We start from the raw sequence: 23,285 nt of genomic DNA, 5'->3' as shown, positions 1-23,285 counted from the left end.
TCTGCCTTTAGGCTTAAGGAGGTGTTGGTGAGATAGGTTTGGAAACTTGTTCAGCTTTTCTCCCTCATCCACTAGTTCTATTTGTGAGGGATAGGATAGAGTAACCCTAGTAACCAATACTAAAATTGTGGTTACCATGGGAAAAAACTCAGAAACTACTGGACCTCAAGCTAAACAGCTAAATCTGCCCGCCTCCTTTTCCCTTTAGGATACATGACTGGCGGCTACCAGGTGGACCTGCCCTGGATTTTCCCATAACCAGATAAAGACAGTAAGTGCATTTCTAAGATTTCAAGTTAACCTAATACCTGGGAGGAGAATCAGGACCACACAAAACCAACATCCCTTTTCTCTTTCCAAATTCCAAGGAAAAAACAGTGTTGGCCGTTTATGGTGTCAAGCTAACTATCTTTGCTTAAGGTGTCATAATGTAATTTTAATAAATGTCTAGGCAAGAAATGTGAGGTTTTTTCGTTATATTTCTTTATCCTTTTTTTTTTTTTCCCCCAAACAAATAATCACAGAGTAGTAGCTAGCTATTTTCTTTAAGGTTGAATTAGATTAAAAACTCACTTAACTAATGGAGAGCTTTTCAAACAGTGCTTTATTCCAAATACAGATTCCAGCAATCTCCAGGCCGGAGGCATAATCCTAGCATCTCACCCCTGCTCAGAGCAAAGGCATTCTTATTTGGAGAAAGGGTGCAGCAGTATTTAGGAACTCTCCCTTTCTCTTTTTGCTATGATGGTGGTATAGCTCGTTAGTGTTGCTGTGGCAGTGGGCTCTCATTCAGTGCCACCCAGGTCGGTCCACGGTTAGCCAGAGGGCTCCTGTTAAAATAGCCTTTCTTTCCATCTCTGCTCATCTGTATAGAATAAAACCAACCAGGGGATGAAGGGAAGATTGACGTGAAGGGAAAGCACACTTGATTTGCTCAAGTGCAATGCCTTCAGCAAAACATCCTCAGTGGAATGAATTTTGGGGGGTGAGTCCTGTTAGACATCTTGCTCTCTCAGAACCTTGGATTAACCTGTCTCAGGATTTTCTGTTTCCACCTAAAAGTGTCAGGTATAGCCTTAGGACAGAGCATACTGCCAAGCCCTACTACCAATCGGAGGAGAGCAGTGAGTTGGAGGCATGCCAAAGGTACTGGCAGCTCCAGTTATATGGAGTGGAAAATGAGAAGGAAAGGAAAAGAAGAGATGGAGAACTGGTCAGAGAGATATGAGAAGGAAGAGAAAAAGGGGCTAGGAAGACAATGGGAAAGAAGGATATGATGACCACTTTCACAATAGAAAATGTCACCGTGTTTATGCTGTGGGTATGTGCCTCACAATACAGAGAGATGTTTTACTATCGAAGATGCAGAATCTAAATGGGTTAATGAGACACCACCGAGTGTGGCCAATCAATCCCACGTGTTACAAACATATGGTTGGTCTTCTCCAAGTAATCCCAGCGGCCCTTTTCAGGTTTTGGTCTTTTCACACAATTTGGCACATGGCTTTACTGATGTGCCAGATCCAATGACTGAAAACTGGATTTTTATCCCTTTTCAAAATGGCTCTACAGTCTTTCTTGCAGGATTATGGAAACCACATGAAGAAATATCTGGGCAAGGAGACCCTCACTCTTGCAGATATTGTGGGACACCCTCCTTATCTTCCTTTGCACTGAGGCCAGGCTGAGTGATGTGAGACACAGGGAAAGAAAAGAATACTCTCTAAAGACATTTACTCAGTTGCTCTGGCGCCAGGGAAGTTGAAAATGCCATCTTGTTGCCTGATGAGTCTTGGAAAGCCCAGAGCATGGGACTGAAGTTACAATTCATAATTGTAATAAATGGGAGGGGTGTCCTGACATTTAATAACTAACATCTCCCTCACCTAAATCTCTCCAAGTAAGATAATCTCCAAGAAATCAGACTCCAGAAGTCCTAGCCAGCTAGGAAAATCAGCTGTTTGTTTAAATTTTATTTTGCTTCATTTAGTTTTGATGATCACAACATGGGTAATTCTGGCTGCCCACACTCTTTATCGCATTATTTTTAAACAGAAATGTGTTAAAATGTTCGTTTTCTAACAAAGAATTTCTAAGGAAGATTTGCAAGATGAAGAGTTTGGTCATCATCAGTAACAGTAGTCATTTTTAAAAACTGAATTTACTGTTGCAAAGTATTAAATGGCGTATAATGATCTAAATCAGGCCCAACATGAACGTAAGGAGTAACATTTTTTTTTTTTTTTCTGGTAAGTTTTCAGAGGTCTCATTATTCTCATTTTCATCTACTGATAGAAAAAAGCAACAAATAGTGACTTGAAACAGATTCTGAATTTTGCCTCGCTGTTTTATTTTTTTCTATTAGGATTATAAAGCCCTAGGGTAAGTTTATTTCTCACAGTGAGAAGTATCTACCACATGCAGGGGTTATCTGGGTGAAAAGCAAATAGAAGATCACATGACATTTCAGATATGGCAGAAACTGCTAATACCGTAAAAATATGTGGTTTTTGGGGGGCTGTGAATACTGTACAACAAAAATGCTGCTCTGTGGTCTAAGCGGGGTTTTATTTTCACTTATTCTCACCTGGCTCTTATCTACAGGTAAAGTGGGGAGCAAAAACAAAAGGATGATCGTGTGGCAGATCATATCTATTTACTTGGAACAAAGATATTCAGACATACGAGTACAGGCTTTTGGAAGAAATATATTTATTTGAATATTCATAGAGATTTCAAAGAAATCAGTTCGGACACTTAACGATTCTGACATCATTAAGAATGGAACCCCAACTCCACGACTATTGGTGTGAATCTCCTTGGGTAAGTCAACTACAAACTTTCTTAATTTCTTCACTTACAAAATAGAGAAGGAGTGTTAAAAGATGATAGCTAAATTGTGGCCCATTTCTCTCATTTTAATAGAACAAGAAGGTAGTGATGAAATTGTGAAATGTGGACAGTGTTATAATGAGAAGGTGGGTCTCTGAGTGTATTAAGTAGATTCAAAGTGTTTTGACTTTGGGCTAGAAGAACTATTTTGCATGTGTTTTCTGCTGGATTAATGGCAAGCACACCTTCTCAGAGGTAGTCCGTTTCCTGCCAGTGAAAGTGTAATGCAGCTTGCTGACCAGCGTTAAGTGATTTTAGGGACAATAATACAGCAGTAATTCTCAAACTTTAGTGTCCATCAGAGTCACCTAAGAGGGCTTGTTAAACGGCAGGCTGCTGGACCAACTCCCAGAGTTTCTGATTCAGTAGCTCTGGGACTGGGGAGCCAGGAATTTGTGTTTCTACCAAGCTCCTAGGTAATGCTACTGCTACTTGCCCAGGGGCCGCTCATAGAGAAGCATCTGCAATACAGCGTCGGGAGGAAGGCAGCTTAGAGGAGCACTGAGATCCTTTTCTTAGTTTAACTTTAATCAGGAATTCATATATAGATATCTAGGTATGTGTTAGAAAGCTAAAAGGTTAGCTTGGACTGATCAATAAATAATCAAGCAGTATAGGTATTATTATTATTATTGCTATTATTATTCAAGGCTGGAAGACAGGGAAAATAATTTGGAATTAAATATAAGTTTTCACTAAGGCACTGACATCAACATTAGCAGGGTGTGAGAATGCTAGTATTCCTGTACAAAGTGTCTTGAGATCAAACTTTCAGTAAAAACAAACAAACAAAACAAAAATGGCTCACATTAACACATACAAATGCTCATTTAACCTTGACTACAGACTGGTTTTACTACCTTCTAAATGTGGCTTTAAAATACTCTATTTTATCTTCATATATAGACAAACTATTTCCCCCCAAGTCATTTTAATATCAAAATTATTTTATATATCTAGGCTTCATCCATCTTCCCCTTGCCAGTTTCATCTTTTATATCCAACCTCCACCCTCACCCCCTCAATACCTCCAAAGTCTACCCGTATCTTTTTTTTTTTTTTTTTTTTTTGTACTGAGCATTAAAGGGGTTTGTTCTCTATTCCTCACCTGTCAGGTTTACTGCTCCATTTTAATGCAGCAAAGAAAGAAAAAGAAAGGCTAAATGTTAGTTGGCCAATGGTAACAAGAGTAACCATGACAACCAAGATTTAACAGTGCTCAGAATCAGGGATATATAACACATTACAAAATGTTAGCATATCAAAATATTTAAAGGCCCCTAAGCATGAAGCAAATGGAGGACACAAGCATACATGGCTAAGCAAAACATTTGTGTGTGTGTGTTAATGTCAATCTACAAAACACTACCACAGTTAATTATATCGCAGGAAGTGTCTGATGGTAGAGATATAATTTGATTTTTACAAAACATGCCATGAGACAACTGCTAATGTACTTAATGGGAATATAACCTCATTCCATATAAGAAATTAAGATAAAGAATCTTCAGTTAAGAGATACAGTATTCCTTTAATGATTTAAAATACCTGCAAATTGCATTGACCTGCACAGAAATTTGCACAATTGCATAATACACCACAAGGTAATAAAGTGGGAGAAATGATTTCTTCAAACACCTTTTGACAAGTAAGGTGATCATAAATCTTTTTCTTCTAGTAAAAGATTAAATACATTTTCAGTTTTGGAAAATATAATATTCATCATTATAAATCTACAGAGCATGACCCATTTATATAGCTGTGCTAATCCAGAAAAGTATTTTATTACCAGCCTCTGACATGACAGATATTTTCCTAGTCACAGAGGCGCTGCTGTCTGGGAACACTTGCAGCTCATTCTCATAGACACTTTCACCTGTGATAAGATGTGTATTGTTTGACCATGTTCTTTACGCAGAGAGTATAACCTTCACCTGAAGAGAATTCATCTAAACAGTCTTCATGTTGAGGCAAATTGCAAAGCATTTAGTGAGTTCTCAAGTGCAAAAAATAAAGGTACCAGGTCCACCTCAATGCGAATGAAATAATGTACACCCATATTGCTAGAGTATCTGGCTTTAAGGTAATCCAGTCCATTTCTTTTCAAAGTCCACATTTAAATTGTACAAACACACACATACAAAGTGAATAATGAAAATGATATCAAACACACAGGTTCTTTTTATTCTTAAAGTAATTTAGCTGGTTGTACCAGGTTTTTAAAAATTCCTACAAATGTTCTCCACTTGCTTATTTTTAATGAGTGAGGTCATCAGTGAATCAGCTGTAGGAAAATCTAGTCCTCTGATTGATAGGACGAGAAATACCTAGTGAATTGCCAGTTTTGTATATGAAAAGCCTGTTGAATATTAGGATGAACCAGTGCCTAGTGTGCGCTTCATTCCCTCTGCCACAGAAGTGTCAGCCTTACTGCACACATGGGTACATAGCTGGTACAAATATCTAAGTTTGAAATCTTTTGGAAGTGGTGTATTTAAATTACAGGCTGAGGGTTTTATTACAGCTCTTGCCAGTCAAGATGAACGTGATAATCAGTGATGGAGTCAACAAGAGGAGGGAACTGAGTGTATCACTATTATTTGACTTGTGTAAATTTGATTATTCAGTAGCCTCCTGTACCATGCACTCTCCCGGGCACAAGGAATAAGACGGAGTCCTTGACCTACAGTGTAGTGGGGGTAGAAAGCCAAGAAAATGGGCAATGGCAGTAATGGGGTAGGTTCTATAATATAGAGAAGTAGAAAGTGCTCTAAGAGCATAGAGCAGGGGACCCTAAGGCAGCCTGAACTGCTACAGCACGGAGGACAGTCACTCAGAAAGGCTTTCATTTAGTAAGTAAGTGGATCTTAGCTTAGCTTATTTCTAAAAGGTGAGTGAGTTAGGTTTTGCCAGGCCAGGAGGAGTGGTCGTGGAGTGAGCGGAAAGGCTTTCCAGGCTGAGGGAAGGCATTGCCCAGGGTGGGGGGGCGTGGCAGCCTATCTATCTCATCATAGCATCTCACAATAGTCTGGACTGCATTTCTTTCTTTGATAACACCTTGGAAATATACGTAGGGTTGATACAAAAAGAAGATTTAAAGAGGTAGAGCCCACAGGGAGCCAATGTTGGATCTGGGAAAAGGTGAAAAAGCTGAAGTCTATATTTTAGTCACATCTACCTCATGGTCTTCACACATATAAAAACATCTTGGGGTGGGGATGGAAATTAATTATTTACTCTCTACAGTGTCCACTCAGATTAGACTACTACTATTCAAGAATGTGAATTTGGTCTAGACCATGCCTTAGCGCTTTCCAACCTCCTAATCCTTTTTTTTTTTTCCTTCCATACGACACGGTAAATACTTCTCATCCATCTTGAAATGCTTTTCATAGAGTCAGTCAGGTTAACATTTTATTTTAAGAATATTTTCTCTAGGAATAATTCCTGGACAGTTTTAGAACTAACGACTGAAAAGCCTTACATGTGTAGCAGATGTGCAGGGTAGATGAACATCAAAGAAAGAGCATTCAATTGCTTTATGGATTCTTTTTTCTTTGCAGGGGAGGATAGATGAAGGGCAACATGGAGTCATTTAGAAAACATACACACACACTGGAGGCAGAAATAATATCGTATTAATTCTATTACTTGTTTTTTTTAGGTTCTCAGATTAAAAAAGGTCAGTTATCTAATCTACATACTTACTTACTTATTTTATAAAAGTGAAGAAACCGAGGCCAGGACTGGTAGCATGACTTTCTACCCCATACAGCCAGCTAGTCACAGAGCTGGGACTTGAACTCAGGTTTCCTGCTTCCTAGTTTAGTATTTATTTTTCTAAACTTTGCTACCTCTTCTCTCTGCAGTTTAAATTGTTAAATCATTGTATGTATCACATATAGAGTACAGAATTTCCAAAAAATCCTAGTGCAAGAAAATTAACACTAAAGACCTACCAAACACATTTTACTATTCTGACGGCCCTTTAGGCCCTTACAAAGGCTCCATGACATGTTTTGTCATTGATTATTAGTTTTTAAATGATTAAATTTAAAACAAAGTCAAATGAATAGAATGTGAAATGAAAGTGTGCTCTTCCATATTAATATAATTAATAGGGATAAGTCTCAAAGTCTCCTCAGAGAGCTCAGTGAAATGTATTTCTTTATATGGACAAACCATCCACAGCTACAGACCCATTCCTAACACAAGTAGTCTTGTAAACAGGTGTGTATTACCAACAGGATTTTATACTCATTCCCTACTCAAAGTATTATTTGCACACAGGAAGTGAAATACTTTAAAAATAATAATGATGATGATAATAATACATTCAATTCTGAGTCATTACCAATGACCCATGTATAAACTGAAAGACACCTAAAAAGAGGGCTATAATGTGTTTGTTATATAATTTTCTTTGCTCAGAATCCAAGCTATTAAAGACACTATTCATTGCCTACAGAAGATTTCCTCTTGAACTGTTTCATGATAATCAGGAAGGACATTGTTGGGTCTACTTGAATTTCAAGTCAGGAATGTTCTTTACTGCTGAAGCAAGCATTTCTATTTCAGAAATGCTTCATGGGCTTTCAGATGGTTAGCTAAATATACTTAGCATTCGAGGATGTGTGCATTTCCCAACAATTGCATTAGACGATGCTTACATATGCACACACTAAAATGCAACTTCAACAGTCATAAAAATCTTTAAATACGATGCCTCTTTTTGCAGGATTAGGAAAAATTATAACTGAGTTTATTTTTTTTCAAGCACGTGTGGATAAAGAAAACTTTAAAAGGATTTCTAGTGGGTTGGCCAAAAAGTTCGTTCGGGGTTTTCCAGATGAAAACCCCGAACGAACTTTTTGGCCAAGCCACTAATTACCAAGCTTATAAACTTATTTCTTCACATTTACATAACTAATTCACAAGGCCACGCACATATCTACTGCATGGCATGACTTAATGATAGCCAGAGAGATTCGAATGAAACAAACACCACTTAAAAAAAGGTAAGCATCTTGTTCATTTTGAGTAATCATACACTGTCACGTGATATGATCTAGAAATGCAACTGTCAGCAACCACTTGTTTTCTGATCTGACTCCCACAGCAGGATGTGACCACTTAAATAAATATTTCACAGAAAACAATTAATTAGAACTCTATTTTTACTTTTTTCTTATTGTATTCTCTTCTGGTAATAAGTGTGGTACCTGAACAGCAAAGCTGTTGCTTGGACTCGGGCTCACATAGGATTTCTTACTGTTCTGGAGTATGTGGGGACCTCGCACTTCCTGCCCTTAAGGTACAGACTGGGATGGGAAGATTGAAACCATCAACTAAGATATTTTGGCCTTCAAGCACTTGCTTTTTCAGCTATTATTTTATGGAGTGGACAATTGAGTGATCAGGAAAAATAATTTTTTTCTTTAGAAGAAGATAGGCGATTTAATGGGCTATGGTATGAACATCTTTAACTAACTTGTCCTTTTTTTCTCAACCCTGGAATAGAATGGAATACAGCCTCATAAGAGAGAGTTTTTCAAGGGAGAAGTGTCTGTCTTGAAAAGTATTTTTTTGAGTCCAAAGAAGAGCTTATGAAAAAGCTATTCCAAGAACACAAGAACAAAGGAATGCAGGTAGGAATAATTAATGTAAACCCAAGGAAGGGAGATATACGGGTAGGAAAAAGAGATAATGAAAAGAAGATATCTTGTCAGATTAAACATGTAAGCAAGAATCAAAATGAAGACATTCTCATCTAATTTTGAAGGTCAAGGTTATAGTGAGGGAAGAAGAGAGTAACTTCACAGTAGCATTCTGACAGATGACACACTACAAAGGAAACAGATTAAAGTTTCATGAAAATAAAATTTGGAATGGAAGAAAAGAAAAACTGATATAAAGGGAGAGAATTCAGAATTTAGTCACTCTACATGTTTAAGAGAGTAGATGTTAATTTTTAAAATTTTGTACATTATGATATTATATTTTTAGGTCAGAAAGGATTAAGGGGAAGAATTACTCACGTCTTCTATCCAACTGCCTAAGCAGTGACCTAGGGGAAGAAATCTTGCTTATGTGTAATGGAGGCAGAAATGGGATTGACAAGAGTGGATCAGAAAACATGGGTAAGTGTGGGTTATTTGCATCCCACCTGTGGTCAGACACTAAATCATATTGATACTTGGGGGTATCAAGACTAAGGTTATATTTTTTTTTAAAGGAAAATGGTACCTTGCATTTCCTCTTGGACACAAATAGGAAAGGGAAAAGTTCATCCTCTTCCTCTCTTTTCTTTCTTTGATCTTCAATTTTTAGCCACTTTTGCTAACTTTTGAAAATCGCCACGGGGGTGGGGGGAGGGTGGGGAATCTCAGCCCACATGCAAGTTAGTTAGACTTATGAAATGGACACAAATGTGCACACTTGACCTAAAACAATCCAGTGTGAGCTTCCTTGGGATTATCTGCTTGTGAATGTAGTGACATCTCAGCTGTCATGCAAAGCGCTCATTCTGCGTAAGTAAGTATCTCAGAAGATGGAGGTGGGGATCCATGCCTGCTGGGCAACAGAGTCTATACCACACGGTGAATGAGATTTTAAATAGCTGAGTCTTTACATTTTGTTCTAACGCTGATGGACACATTTTTTTCCCAGTGATTATTGGAAGTATTTCTACTAAGATCAACCACACAATGACCCTAGAAGGATAATAAAGTCTTTGCAATAGAAATATTGGGCAAACCTACCTTTTATAAAGAAGAATAGCTATGACAATGCAGATGATAAAGACCACTGCAAGGACAGGACCTACAACCCAGATCAAGCCTTCTTCCTCATCTGTGATTGGCTGTGGATCCAAATCCATTGACACAACGGGATCCGAGTAAGGGCTGGTTGCATACATCTTCTGAGGAAAAACAGAATCTATGTCAGTTATAAAATAATGACTTTCTAGAAAGTATCTTTAGCATTAGAAGAAGCAAAGATTCAGAACATCGTGGATTTGATAATAAGTAAGTAAGTGTGTAAAATAAAAAAGGAGGGGAGAGAAAAAAGAGGTTTTGTAATTGAAATTTCCTTTAGAGTATTTTACAATAAAATCATTTTTGATGGTATAAGTTACTCACTCCATAGATACTTTTTCACTGGGATCTATATGTGGCATATTAATTAAATGATCTTATGAAGTGTAAGTACCAGTAAATTAAGCAGTCACAAAATGTTCAATGAGCATTTACATTGTGCCAGTGTGTTACATGCAATGTGAAAAATAAACAAAAAATATTATAGTTCCAGCCATTAAGATAGCATCACTTAGTTGAGACCAAATTAAAAGTAAACATTTATACAGAAAATATCAGTATTGCATTAAATTATGTAAGTACTCCTATTTCTATTTAATTAATTTTATTACAGTACTGCTCAGAGGTTGGTATGACTGTTCCCAAGAGAAAATTGATAAACAGAAAAGGAAAACCTTAAATACACTGTTTGTGGGAATGTAAATTGGTACAGCCATTATAGAACACAGTATGTTGGTTCCTCCAAACATTAGAAATAAAAGTACCATATGACAAATCCCACTCCTGGGTATATATCCAAAGGAAATAAAAATCACTGTCTCAGAGAGAGAGAGATATCTGCATACCTGTGTTCTCTGCAGTATAGTCACAATATCTAACAAACACATGGAAGCAACATAAGTTTCTTTTTATGGATAAATATGGTTATATATATATATATATATACACAGATACATACACACATAATGGAATATTACTCAGCCATTAAAAGGAGAAAATCCTGCCATCTGCGATGACATGGATGAATCTGGAGGGCTTTATGCTAAGTGAAATAAGCCAGACAGAGAAAGACATATATTGTACAGTTACAAGAAGAATGAGTGCTGAAAATCTAAAGTGCAGCAAGGTGACTATAGTGAGTAACACAGAATGGTATACCTGAAAGTTTCTGAGAGTAGATCTTAAACATTCTCACCATAAACACGAAACAAACAACAGTTAATTATCTATCTATCTATCTATCTATCTATCTTGGTAACCACAGCATTTGTGTATACAGAGCTATATAAAATCATCACATTGTGCATTTTAAATATGTGCCACTATATTTGGCAATTATTCCTCAATAAAGTTGCAAAGATAGATATGGAAAGTTACTTGGGGAAGGAAGCCACTGCATATCCATGGATTCTGTTTCTGTAATATCTTGTTTTGTTCTGTCCTATTTTAGACTCTCTCAGAAAAATATTCTCTTGACTCTGCCCCTCTTTAAAATACTATTTTTCCCAATAGAGACCAGTCCACATTCACGAGCTGCCCCACATGTCTTAAGAATAAACAAACAAACAAACAGCTCACGCAGCTCAATAACAAAAAAACAAACAACCCAATTAAAAAATGGGCAGAAGACCTAAATAGACATTTTTCCAAAGAAGACATACAGATGGCTAAGAGGCACATGAAAAGATGCTCAACATCACTAATTATTAGAGATGCAAGTCAAAACTACAATGAGGTATCACCACACACGGGTCCAAATGGCCATCTTCAAAAAGTCTACAAACAATAAATGCTGGAGAGGGTGTGGAGAAAAGGGAACCCTCACACACTGTTGGTGGGAATGTAAGTTGATACAGCCACTATGGAGAACAGTATGGAAACTAAAAATAGAACTACCATATGACCCAGCAATCCCACTACTGGGCGTATATCCAGAGAAAACCATATTTCAAAAAGATACGTGCACATGTACCTCATCCTCAGGTCCATCCACCCTCTTTCCAGTCTCACAGAACCACATTTCTCATTACCTCATTCATGTTCACCCAAACCATATCAAGAATTTCTTCCTTCCTCTAACAAACAGTCTCCACTGCTGCTAGAGTTATGATCCTAAACTGCATCTGTAAAACCTTCAGGAGGCTCTCTGGGGATTCCTAAATAAAAGCTAGACATCTTAGCATGATTCTTAAGGGCCTCCACAATTTTGTTTGAAACTTTCTTACCACATATAACATGTTTCATCACAATAGACTTCTTGCTGCTGCTACCAAAATGCTCTATTCTCTCTCTTTAACCCTCTCACAAGTTCCACAACATTTAGCTCCCGCAATCCGACTCCAAGGCCTCACTTAAATTTTGCCTCCATTGAAGCTGCCTCTCCTTAACTGGAAGTAATCAGTTATTTCACAAAATGTAGGTAAAAGTCATTTTAACAGTTTGAAGTAGTCCTATTTGTTTTTTAATGGTAGTGGCCAGACTCTATTTTGGTTTTTCATTTGTGTACATGCCTTTTATCTTCTTTAATGAAACTATAAACTCCTTGAAGGTAAAGATTTACATACAATTTGTGTTTGTATGCTTAAAGCAGCAAGTACAGAACTTTGCATTTAGTGGGTTCCCAGAAAATCTTTGTTGAATAAAATAAAATGCCCATTTTTTTCAAATGGCTGACATTATTAAAGCATGAGAGAGTATACTCACTTTTCCACTATCAGTAAATATATTTAATTATTTTCAGTCTGCATTTTTTAACAATTTGGGCATATATTCTGAATTTAAGTAGGACAAATTCAGCAGTCAATCATCTGGAGAACACATGCCCACTAAATGCCTGTATGCTATTCTCCCTTTCCATTTTCCTATGTCCAGGAAAGAGATTGACAAGACTTTCGGATTTTCTAATGCATCTAAAGAATACAAAAACTCAATATGTTTCTAACCTTCTTAGAGGCAGATTAAAAACAAAAACAAAAAGGATATGTACAGTGTAAGGATTTACACAAAGGACTTAGCAAATACACTCTATGTGCAAGAAACATGATTCTTTTATATAATTGTTTGTTTTGGTTTAAATTTTCCCCTTTCCATTACTTGTAGGTCACACTCAAATTGTTTGGGAGACTAAAGTAAGCAAAACTCTCTGATTTGAAATTCTTTACCAAGAGCCTTTGAGATAATAATCTTGGTTAGCCAAGATGGAAATCTAAGCCGAGGTTTTTCCCAAAGTACATAGATTTCCAACCCAAATCAGGAAACAGAGACATGTGAAAATGAAAAGAAAACAGACCGGTAAAATGATATCAGCCTTATGAAAAGTAGAATTTGTTCAGTATGTGGGAGTAATGGAAAAGATGAAACGTTTGGTCATTCTAAACCAGTCCTTTGATATTCTTAATGAGGCAGTTAATTGGGGAAAAGCTCATGTCTTTGGGGGGAAGGGGGATATTTTCTGTATGCAAATTATCATCCCACCCTTGGAGTGGTTAGGCACTTTAACAATCACTCTTGAAAATTTGAGGTTTACAAAAGACTGTATCACTACCAGCATTATACTAGCTGGATACAAGTCTCTTCTATAAATGCTGGCATGAACACACATAGAAAGCATAAAGGAAATACTGTTAGCTTTGAGAGCAATGTTGAAAAAAGATGATGGAGAAAAGGGGCAATTTAGACAATACATATTTGGGAAGAAATCCTAACTATATAATTAATGAAACAGTGAGATGACATACTAAGGGAAGAGGTAAACTATTCATCAATGGAACTATTCATCAGTGGTGATACATTTCAACACTAGTTGAAATGTATCAACTAGTTGAAACATCTGTTAGAAACCAGAGTCTCTGACAGTGCACGATCTGATGAGATTCCTTTTTGCTGGATTCTCTGATCTATCTCAGTGCTCTGAACGTGCTTTCTGAAACGTCCTAGAGCTATTTAAAGAAAATGTCTTTCAAATATCTACAAGTCATTAAAAAAAGGATAAGATGATTCCAACATTCCATTCCCTTGATATTCTGCCTTAAAACCTTCAACTAGGAAGAGAAAGCATATCTGTGCATTAAAATTCCAGGAAGCCCATCACTTTGTTTTCAAATGACATCCTGTGCACAAAAAAAAAAAACCAGGCAGAAAGGCTGCCTTTGTGTTTTGATTTTCCACGAGGGAATTCCTTCAGTCATTTGAAGAGAAGCTCCACTGTACATGCTAACACCTGATGTGGAGAAATCTTTGATATATCTCAGACTTCCTATACCAGGGAAGGGACTGGCTCTATCTAGTTGCCACACCTGTCAGTTTTAAGCCCCATTAGAAAGGTATGGTTTCGAATATGTATATTAAATGTTAATGTGAACCGCCACTTCAAAATCTACCTCCCTCCCATCTACAATTTCTCGCCCTCTCTCTCTCTCTGTTTTTAACATTCAAAGCAGCTGAAGCACAAAATGACATAAGAGCAAGATGAATTACATAAAAGAAGACAACTCATTATTTAGAGTACCTTAGGAATTCTCTGTTTTATTGAATTGTTTTCTAACTTTCTTGGCTTTTCACTGATAAAGTCCCTGGTAAATTGCTATAATTTAAAACACAGGCTATGCTTGCCTTTTCCTAGATAGAACTTCCCTTGAATCTGGGCAGAAAGCACTATGGGTTCACTGGTAGCTATAGGAGAATAAAATACATACCATCACCCCACCCCATCAATATTTTCAAATACTTGGAAATGTACTATGTTTAATCTCAGAGCTTGTTAGTTACTATTGTAATCACACAGGCTAAGATCTACTAGGTCTTATGCAACATACCTAATATTAAATATGTATTTGAGAACAGTCATTTTAATAGGATGAGGAAGGAGATGAGCAATGATGGCTGTCACCCTCCTATCCAGATGTGTGTCACATCAAAAGGTCTTAAGAACCATGCCCCTATAAAAGGCATCCAAATTGGAAAGGAAGAAGTAAAACTGTCATTATATGCAGATGACATGTACTATATATAGAAAACCCTCAAGTCTCCACCAAAAATATTATTAGAACTAGTAAATACATTCAGTAAAGTTGCAGGTTACAAGATTAACATACAGAAATCTTGCTTTTCTATACACTAATAATGAACTATCGGAAAGAGAAAGCAAGAAAACAATCCTGTTTAAAATTGCATCAAAAAGAATAAAATATCTAGGGATAAACTTAACCAAGGAGGTGAAAGACCTATACTCTGAAAACTATAAAACACTGATGAAGAAATTTGAAAATGATAAAAAGAAATGGGAAGATATTCCATGTTCTTGGATTGGAAGAATTAATATCATAAAATGTCCATACTACACAAGGCAATCTACAGATTTAATGCAATCCCTATCAAATTACCCATGGCATTTTTCACAGATCTAAAACAACACTAAAATTTATATGGAACCACAAGATTCTGAAAAGCCAAAACCATATTGAGAGAAAAAGAACTAAGCTGGAGGAATCATGCTCCCTGACTTCAGACTATACTATGAAGCTACAGTAATCAAAATACTATGGTACTGGCACAAAAACAGACACACAGATCAGTGGAAAAGAATAGAGGCTCTAGAAATAAACCCATGCACCTATGGTCAATTATTCTACTACAAAGGAGGCAAGAATATACAATGGAGAACAGACAGTCTTTTCAACAAGTGGTGCTGGGAAAGCTGGACAGCTACCTGTAAAAGAATGAGATTAGAACATTCCCTCACACCATATACAAAATAAACTCAAAATGGATTAAAGACCTAAATGTAAGACCTGAAACCATAAAACTCCTAGAAGAGAGCATAGGCAGAACATTCTTTGACATAAATTGTAGCAATTTTTTTTTTTTTTGGACCTCCTAAGGCAAAAGAAATAAAAGCAAAAAACAACAAACAAAAAATGGACCTAATTAAACTTAAAAGCTTTTGCACAGCAAAGGAAACCATCAAAAAAACAAAAAGATAACCTACTGAATGGGAGAAAAATATCTGCAAATGATATGACCAACAAGGGCTTAATATCCAAAATATATAAACAGCTCCTACAACTCAATATCAAAAAAACAGACAACCCAATTAAAAATGGGCAGAAGTCCTGAATAGACATTTTTCAAAAGAAGACATACAGACAACAGGCACATGAAAGGGTGCTCAACATCTCTAACCATCCGAGAAATACCCATCAAAACCACAATGAGATATCACCTTAAACCTGTCAGAATGGCTATCATCAAAAAGACCACAAATAACAAATGTTGGCGAGGATGTGGAATAAAGGGAACCCTTGTACACTGTTGGTGGGAATGTAAATTGGTGCAGCCACTATGGAACACAGTATGGCGGTTCCTCAAAAAACTAAAAATAGAACTACCATATGATCCAGCAGTCCTACTCCTGAGTATGTATCTGAAGAACATAAAAACGCTAGTTTGAAAACATACAGGTACCCCAATGTTCATAGCAGCATTATTTACAATAGTCAAGATATGGAAGCCACCCAAGTGTCCATTAAGAGATGAATGAATAAAGAAAATGTATATATATGCCATGGGATATTACTCAGCCATAAAAAAGAATTAAATTATGCTATTTGCAACAACATGGATGAACCTAGAGAGAATTATGCTTAGTGAAATAAGTCAGAAAAAGACAAATACTGTATGACATCGCTTATATGTGGAATCTAAAAAATAAAACAAACCAATGTGTGTAACAAAACAGAAACAGATTCACAAAGAACAAACTAGCGGTTACCAGTGGGGAGTGGGTTAGGGCAAGAGAGGGGTGTGGGATTAAGAGATACAAATGCCAAAACAAAAAACAAACAACAACAACAAAAAGAACCATGCCCTATCAATTTGGCACTTCATAAACTAGATGTCCATCTAAATTTCCTGTCATTAGGGACACAGCCTTACTTGTAACGAAATCTCAAGCAGATTACTCAGCAATGTTCAAAGAGTAGGCAGCCTGTTACTATATCTAAGTTAGCGAAATGTCTTGAGAAATAATTAGGGTGCATGTACCTATGTATCCCCAAATAACCAAATTCTGGTGAAAAATGTGTAAGAATACCATAGGAAATTAGATGGATGCCATCATAATGAACTTACAGACTCTGCGTGTTCCATCACTGCTAACACAAAGAAGACATATTCTTGACCACTTTGGAGTTGCTTGTTTGTAAATCCACCATAATGTTTGTCATCCCCCAGGGTGAACTCAGTGGGAAGGACATCAAAGTGAGCGGCAATATATGGCTTCAATTCAACTTCTCTCCCATAACGGATGCTTCTGCGTTTCCTAGATATCTCTTTAAGCAGCTTAAGGAAAAAAAGTGGGAAACAGAGAAAGAAATGTAAACAACAATAACCCAACTTAATGGCAATTTAATGGGAGAAATTAATTCAGGGCTGGGAACAACCCAAATACAATGTGTCCACAATACGCGTAGTATGTCAGCATTACTGAATCTCAGTCTCTCTGTCTTCCAAAGGTAAGGCACTGAATTGCAATTGCAAGGCTCAGGCTGTAAACACAGGACAATGAGATGCTTTACTGGTAGCTCACATCACTGTCCACTCTAATGAAATCCTCTCAAAGGACAAGAATGCATTATAACTTGTCTATGGAAAAAAATCAGCTTGAGTCACAAAAGCCTGTCATGCAAGCTTTATCACTTACTTATTAAACAAGTAGTACCCTCGGATAAAGCCATGAAAACTTTCAAAGACCAACCTTTTGGAGAGATTAGTACCATTTTAGATTACTTTTAGTAATGAGATAACTTGTATGATATATATTCCCTCAAATCAGCAGAAATAGAATCTGATGACCAATTTTTAATTGACATAATTTAAATAGACATTGTCACTTATTTAACGATTTCTGGCTTGACTTGGTTCCTTGATTAACCATTTGGGGTAAAATGGTAAAATTCCTTGCATTTATCATGGCACCGAGTTTTTCTGGAGCTAATAGCTCTCTGGAGATGTTGAATTATCTTGCCAGGCGATAAAGGCAGGGTAGCGAAAAAATAATTTTAATATTACACTGAAGAAAACAAATATAAACATGTACACACACAAATCCTTCATGTATTTCTAAAAGAAAAAAAAGAGTACAAATTATGGTTTGATGCTCTATTGTTTTGCATTCACTCTTTTATTAGGAGAAACTCATGTTAATGATATTTCATGACAATTTCAAAATGATGTTTAAGTTATCTCTGTCTGCTTCCATTAATTATTGGTATTTTATAGGGCTTAACTGAGAAAAAGAAGTTTACAGCAGTTTGAGATGCCTTTTGATGTAAAGGACAGCTTAACTGGTGTTTTGAAAGAATTCTGATTTGTTTTACTATCCCTATAGAAAAGACTATCTGAGACCCTGGTGCAATGAAGGCCAGGCTTCTGTAATAATAATGGCTGCAGACTGTATATACGGCAAATACCAAATCCTTACGTTAGGAACCTGATGGTAAACTACAGTCTCTTCAACACAGAATGTAAATGTGCTCAGCTGGTCAAAATTATAACTTAAAAATGTAAAAAATCACCCTCTTGGTTATATAGATAATTTGTGCCCATATTATTGAATACTTATAATGTTCTCAAATTTTCTGTTAAGTTTGAGTTTCTTGATACAATTAAAATTACATGAAATGTAATTTCTTTTATAAAAACCACAGCAGACTTGTTTAGCAAATTTGGACCATCTGATGAGAAATTCAGGTAGACTGATCAATTATGGACCAACTGAGTTGTAATAAAGCAAGTCCAGAAACTTAGCACTATCTTTCAATCCTGTTGTCACATTTAGGTTTTATAATAATGATAATAATGACAATACTGCTTTTCTTTGCTAACCAATTCCTAGGTGCCAGGCACCGTTCTCAGGAGACTAAACATGGCTTAGTTCATTTACTCATAAAAACTCTATGAAATAGGTTATCATTATCCCCATTTTATAAATGAGGAAACTGAGGCAGAATAGAAAGTGACAATAGTGGATTCAATTGGTGAAATAAAATGCAATTACATGTAAGAGATTTTTTCCAACCATATTTTCATTTACTTAATGGCTGCACAATATCAAAGAAACATAATTGCAACATTTAGGCTAAATTAATAATGTTAACTCTTTTAACTCAGTCTATACTTAAATATACAATTTTTGTGCATCTGCTTTCATTAACACAGATAAATGCGTACTTAGATGTCTTTTTCCTAGATTCTTTTAACATGTATTTTTAAAAATTCGGATGCAAATATTTAATATATACTTGAAAAGTCACTACATAGGTTATTGTTGATATGTGGTAATTTATGGGCCATTACTTAGAGAAGGACAAATGAAGTGCAGAAGAGCCGAAAAGCTTTTTGAAGTTGCTTAATCAGAAACATTTACCATCAGTTGTTTATGCAACTGTGTCCCCTCTTCTACGTCACTGATCAAACCCTACCTTGATTTTATTCATATTTCAGATGTAGGCAACTGTCATAATTCATCCGTGTCACTGTCATCCCTATGAGTACCTTTTGCTAGGGTTTCTTTAGAAGACTTCGAGGAAGTACTTTAACAGATTTTAGTGTTTTGGTGCTCCTTAGACCCAATGCTGCCATTCATGAAGGTCAAACCTGGAACATCAACCCTGCCCCTGCAGCTTGCTCTCATCTCTGTAGGACGCTCCCTGTGTTATACTTTAAATGGGTCAAGTGTGCTCAGATGACACTGAAGTGAGCCAGTATGTTGAGGTTACAACCACAAATGACCACATTATTTTACAGCAAGCCTTTGAAGTACAATGCGATGAAAAGCCTATGATGTATTACAAGACCTTCCCTGAATTAAATGTAACTAACATTTTAGGAGTCATTCTGTCCAGAATTCATTTTTACCATCAACATCTGCTCTGCCCAGTCTGACCTTGACAACTAAGAGTTCCAGTCTATGAATTTATTATGTGAAGATTATCCCCAGACAAAGGATAAATGAGCTCAGAAGATAATATTGAGAGTGACTCTGTTTGGAAAGCCTCTTTCCATTTTTTATGGGCCTAGGTGTGAGGCGTACGTGTGGAAATCCCCTTAGGCCACCATTCTATTTGATGATGGGGTTTCAGCGATTTGAATTATAGGCCTTTCTAAAAAATCACTTGGTCAAATACATTTAAGAGAGGAACACGGCTTTGTCAAACCTGGCAGTACCAAGCTACAGATAAAATTACTACAGTGCTTTTATTATCCATGGTAGAAAAAAAAAAAAAAATACCTGTCTGTAGGGATCATAAACTGGACGAGTAAGCACAAAGTGAGGCCACAGCCTACTTTCATTTGTTCCCCTCCACAATAGTTACCAGATGTATTGGAGGTTTCCAGAAGATACATCAAGGGCTTTAGTTTTTTATCAGAAATAATTTTCATTTTCCAGTCACTGCATATCTTATTTCTTCCACCATTAATTCTACAATGTGGTCTCAATTATATCAGTAAGAAAAGTGGGAAAGAACCCATCCTGACCCCAAAATTTTGAATTAATAAGTGTTCTTTATCAAACTATTATACAGATTAATGCACTACAATTTGTGGGATGATTAAAATGACCCTTTGTTATGGGAATCAGCAGCAGAGACCCATAGAATGTAATTGCAAGAAAGTTCAATGTCATATAGCTCTATACTTTAATCCATTAGAACTGATGTGCATTTTGGAGGTTAAAACCTAGCTGTAAAAGAGAATCAGCTTCCTATTACTTACTACCAAATGGCTCCACTTCTAAGGAAAGCTTTTTTTTTTTTCTTTTAAGTACTTGATGTCATTTTTGGCTTGGATGTTAATTCCTTGAAAACTTTTTTTTTTTTTTTTTAATAGGTAGCAAGATTCATAGATTTTACAAGCTGCCTTTGCATTTTAAATCCAATTCCAACTGAATTCTGCATTTCGGCTGAGAACTGATTAAAATAATAATGAATATGTCAGGATTAACTGATTAGTCAGTTGCAAGTAAAACATGCCTTTTTGCTTCAAAATGTTTAGAGACCAGCTCATCGGCTCGCATATTCAGATGTACTCCTCTGACATCATAAAAAATGATTCTGTTCCTTTATTTTCAGCAGAAAAAAAAAGTAAAATTTATAAGACAAATTACTTGACAGCATGATTGAAATGTGTCTCATTTTATACTCCTGCAGTGCTCATCTAATCACTAAACAGTGACACGAAAGCATAGTCCTAACCTTGAACTCATCTCCCTTTCCGAACTTGATCAAGTTTAACTCAGATAAGTGAAGTGGTTGATGATGAAACATACTTCTAGGGATGACACATGTCTGTCAAAAGAAGCTAACAGCCCTGCTCTCGAGATCACAGTCTCCTTAGTGCAGACACGTATGAAATAAACATCACTTCCCTGTAATGCAGTTAGGGAATTTCTGCTTTTCCTTGCTTTGTATGCACTAATTTGAGGGACAGAAAATACCTAAAAATAACACGTTGGGTTATAAGATATAGAACATGTTGTAAATAAATCCAATAAATTAAAATCTCATATTTCCCCTAATGGGGGCCTTTTTTATTTGACTTCTGAACTGATTCAAACTAGAATCATGTTAAAATTGTGAAGTCTCTCCTGTGTAGTATTTCAAAATGTGAAGCCCAGCCATTAATCTGCTGTGGCCCTCTAGGGATCTGGCTTAACACTTGTGATCACAGTTTTCTCATCTAAACAGAAGTATGTCAAAATTAGATCTCGTTCTATATACTATGTATTTACTTTAAAAAAAAAATGTTCTTTTTGCAAAAAAGAGCACCAAGGTACCTGTTGTTGTTGTAAGATTTTAGAAATTAATAGTATTTAGTATTTGCTCTGTTTTTTGTACCATATTTCTTGCTCAGCTCAAAATTCTGTGATTTGTTTTGTTTGCCCCTGAAGTTACATGCATTTTTGATTCTGATATCCTACAAAATATAGAATAAAGCAAATATGTGCTAACCAGCACAGTTCTGTCAGAAATTGGTCAAGAACGCATAGCAGGTCAAGTGTTGAACTCTGGTACAAATTGCAACTTAGCATTTTTAACAGCCTCAGCTACCATTGCACTGATGAAGTATACCTTGGAATTCATAGCAATGGTGATTAAGTCTTTGCTGACAATTCAGTTCACCTTCCACACCTCTGCATCATGTTTTACAAGGGGCACGGGGCAAAATATTAAAGCCAACAAAGATGAGATAGGTTGTAAGCTTTACAACAGCTTAATGTCTTTTAATTAAATCAAAAAGCTCTTTGTTGGGACCGCAAGAGGTTAACACACCCACAGCAGTGAACCATCTGAGTAGCCAGCTGACCAGCCCGCCATGTAGGGAGTCAGCACCCAGATTAGATGCTGAAAGGTCTCCATAGAGAGGAGAGGTCTATTTTAAAAATTAAATAACTAATGAACGACACAGCCCAAAACACATAGTTACCTCATCTAATTCCATTTCATCTGGACTATCCCACGGCTTGATAAATTTCCCACGAGATTTCTTCAAAGGCACAATTATTATGTAGTAACCTCTGCACAAGAATAGATAGACAAAAATAAGGTTAGTTCGGAGGGAAAAGAAAATGGATATATCCTTAAATCTTCCACAGACCTCAAGATTGAGACTGAAGGCAAATTATGGATATGGAGTGACTTGTCCATCAATGGCAAATAACCACCTGTTTGTTCAATTTTAAAAACAACATGGATAGACATTTATGTGTGACTTCAGTGATCTTGTATGGTAATATCACCATGGTTGACTGACCTTTATTAGGTATCATAAACAGAGTGGAAATAGTTTGTTAGTACCCTGGTGCTGGACACATACAAGGTGGGTATATTGAAATCTACCACCACAGGCTGCTGAACCAAGAATTGTCTATGACATTAATTTATAAGACGATTTTTTTAAAGAAGATGTGTAATAAAAATTACTCTAAGCTCATACAAATGCCTACACGATGATGATGACAATGATTTTCTTTATACACTGTTAAAATACATTTTATTTGGATAAGAAATTAAAAGCATAAAAATTACTCATCATCTCACAATTATATAAAGATGTAAAGGTTCCCCTCTCTTTCTGCCCATCAAATTGCAAACCTTAAGGTAGGTACTGCAGAAATTTGGAGACAGTCACTACCTAAGGGCTTTCAAAATAGGTCTCAGTATAATACCTCTATAGGAAGGGACAAAAGTAAGCGAGTCCTCACACTGAGAACGGTCAACTACAATTTATGTATAAAGGTTCCTTGTCCCCAAATAGATGTGGGTTATTTGTAAAGTTGTTTTGTCACTTCCGTGTAGCGTATACTGTGCTCTTATATTCAGAGTCAGGGACTCTGCTCATACTGATTTTTGGTAGTAACTATACAAGGACTTTGAACATAAGGTATAATAATAGCCACCACATTAATCACTTCCTACTTTTCAGGTATTATAGTAAATGCATAATCTCATTTTGCCCTCTCAAAAATCCTTTAAGGACAGGTAAGAGACAAAAAAGACAGCTCCACAGAGACTGAAT

The 23,285-nt window shown here is 36.4% G+C and overlaps 1 protein-coding gene and 1 long non-coding RNA gene across 8 annotated transcripts in view; one reads left to right on the top strand and one right to left on the bottom strand.

Moving 5' to 3' along the window:
- The window catches only part of PTPRD (protein tyrosine phosphatase receptor type D), a 2,142,992-nt gene that overhangs the window by 124,770 nt on the left and 1,994,937 nt on the right, over window positions 1–23,285 (bottom strand). For all 7 annotated transcript variants that reach the window (XM_082404325.1, XM_082404326.1, XM_082404327.1 and 4 more), the window contains 3 exons: window positions 22,194–22,284; window positions 16,839–17,048; window positions 9,654–9,814 (listed from right to left, as the gene is read on the bottom strand). In XM_082404325.1, the coding sequence (XP_082260451.1) occupies window positions 9,654–9,814; window positions 16,839–17,048; window positions 22,194–22,284 (462 nt within the window). The remainder of the gene's footprint in view (window positions 1–9,653; window positions 9,815–16,838; window positions 17,049–22,193; window positions 22,285–23,285) is intronic.
- On the top strand, window positions 515–9,643 carry LOC309634417. The gene is made up of 3 exons (XR_014248082.1): window positions 515–2,823; window positions 8,413–8,540; window positions 8,899–9,643. It is a non-coding gene; the product is annotated as an uncharacterized lncRNA (long non-coding RNA).

Source organism: Balaenoptera borealis (assembly GCF_965194805.1).
Source record: "Balaenoptera borealis genome assembly, chromosome: 8".
Taxonomy (NCBI): Eukaryota; Metazoa; Chordata; class Mammalia; order Artiodactyla; family Balaenopteridae; genus Balaenoptera; species Balaenoptera borealis.
Note: the sequence above shows the minus strand (reverse complement) of the source record. Positions and strands in the feature narration are given on the sequence as shown.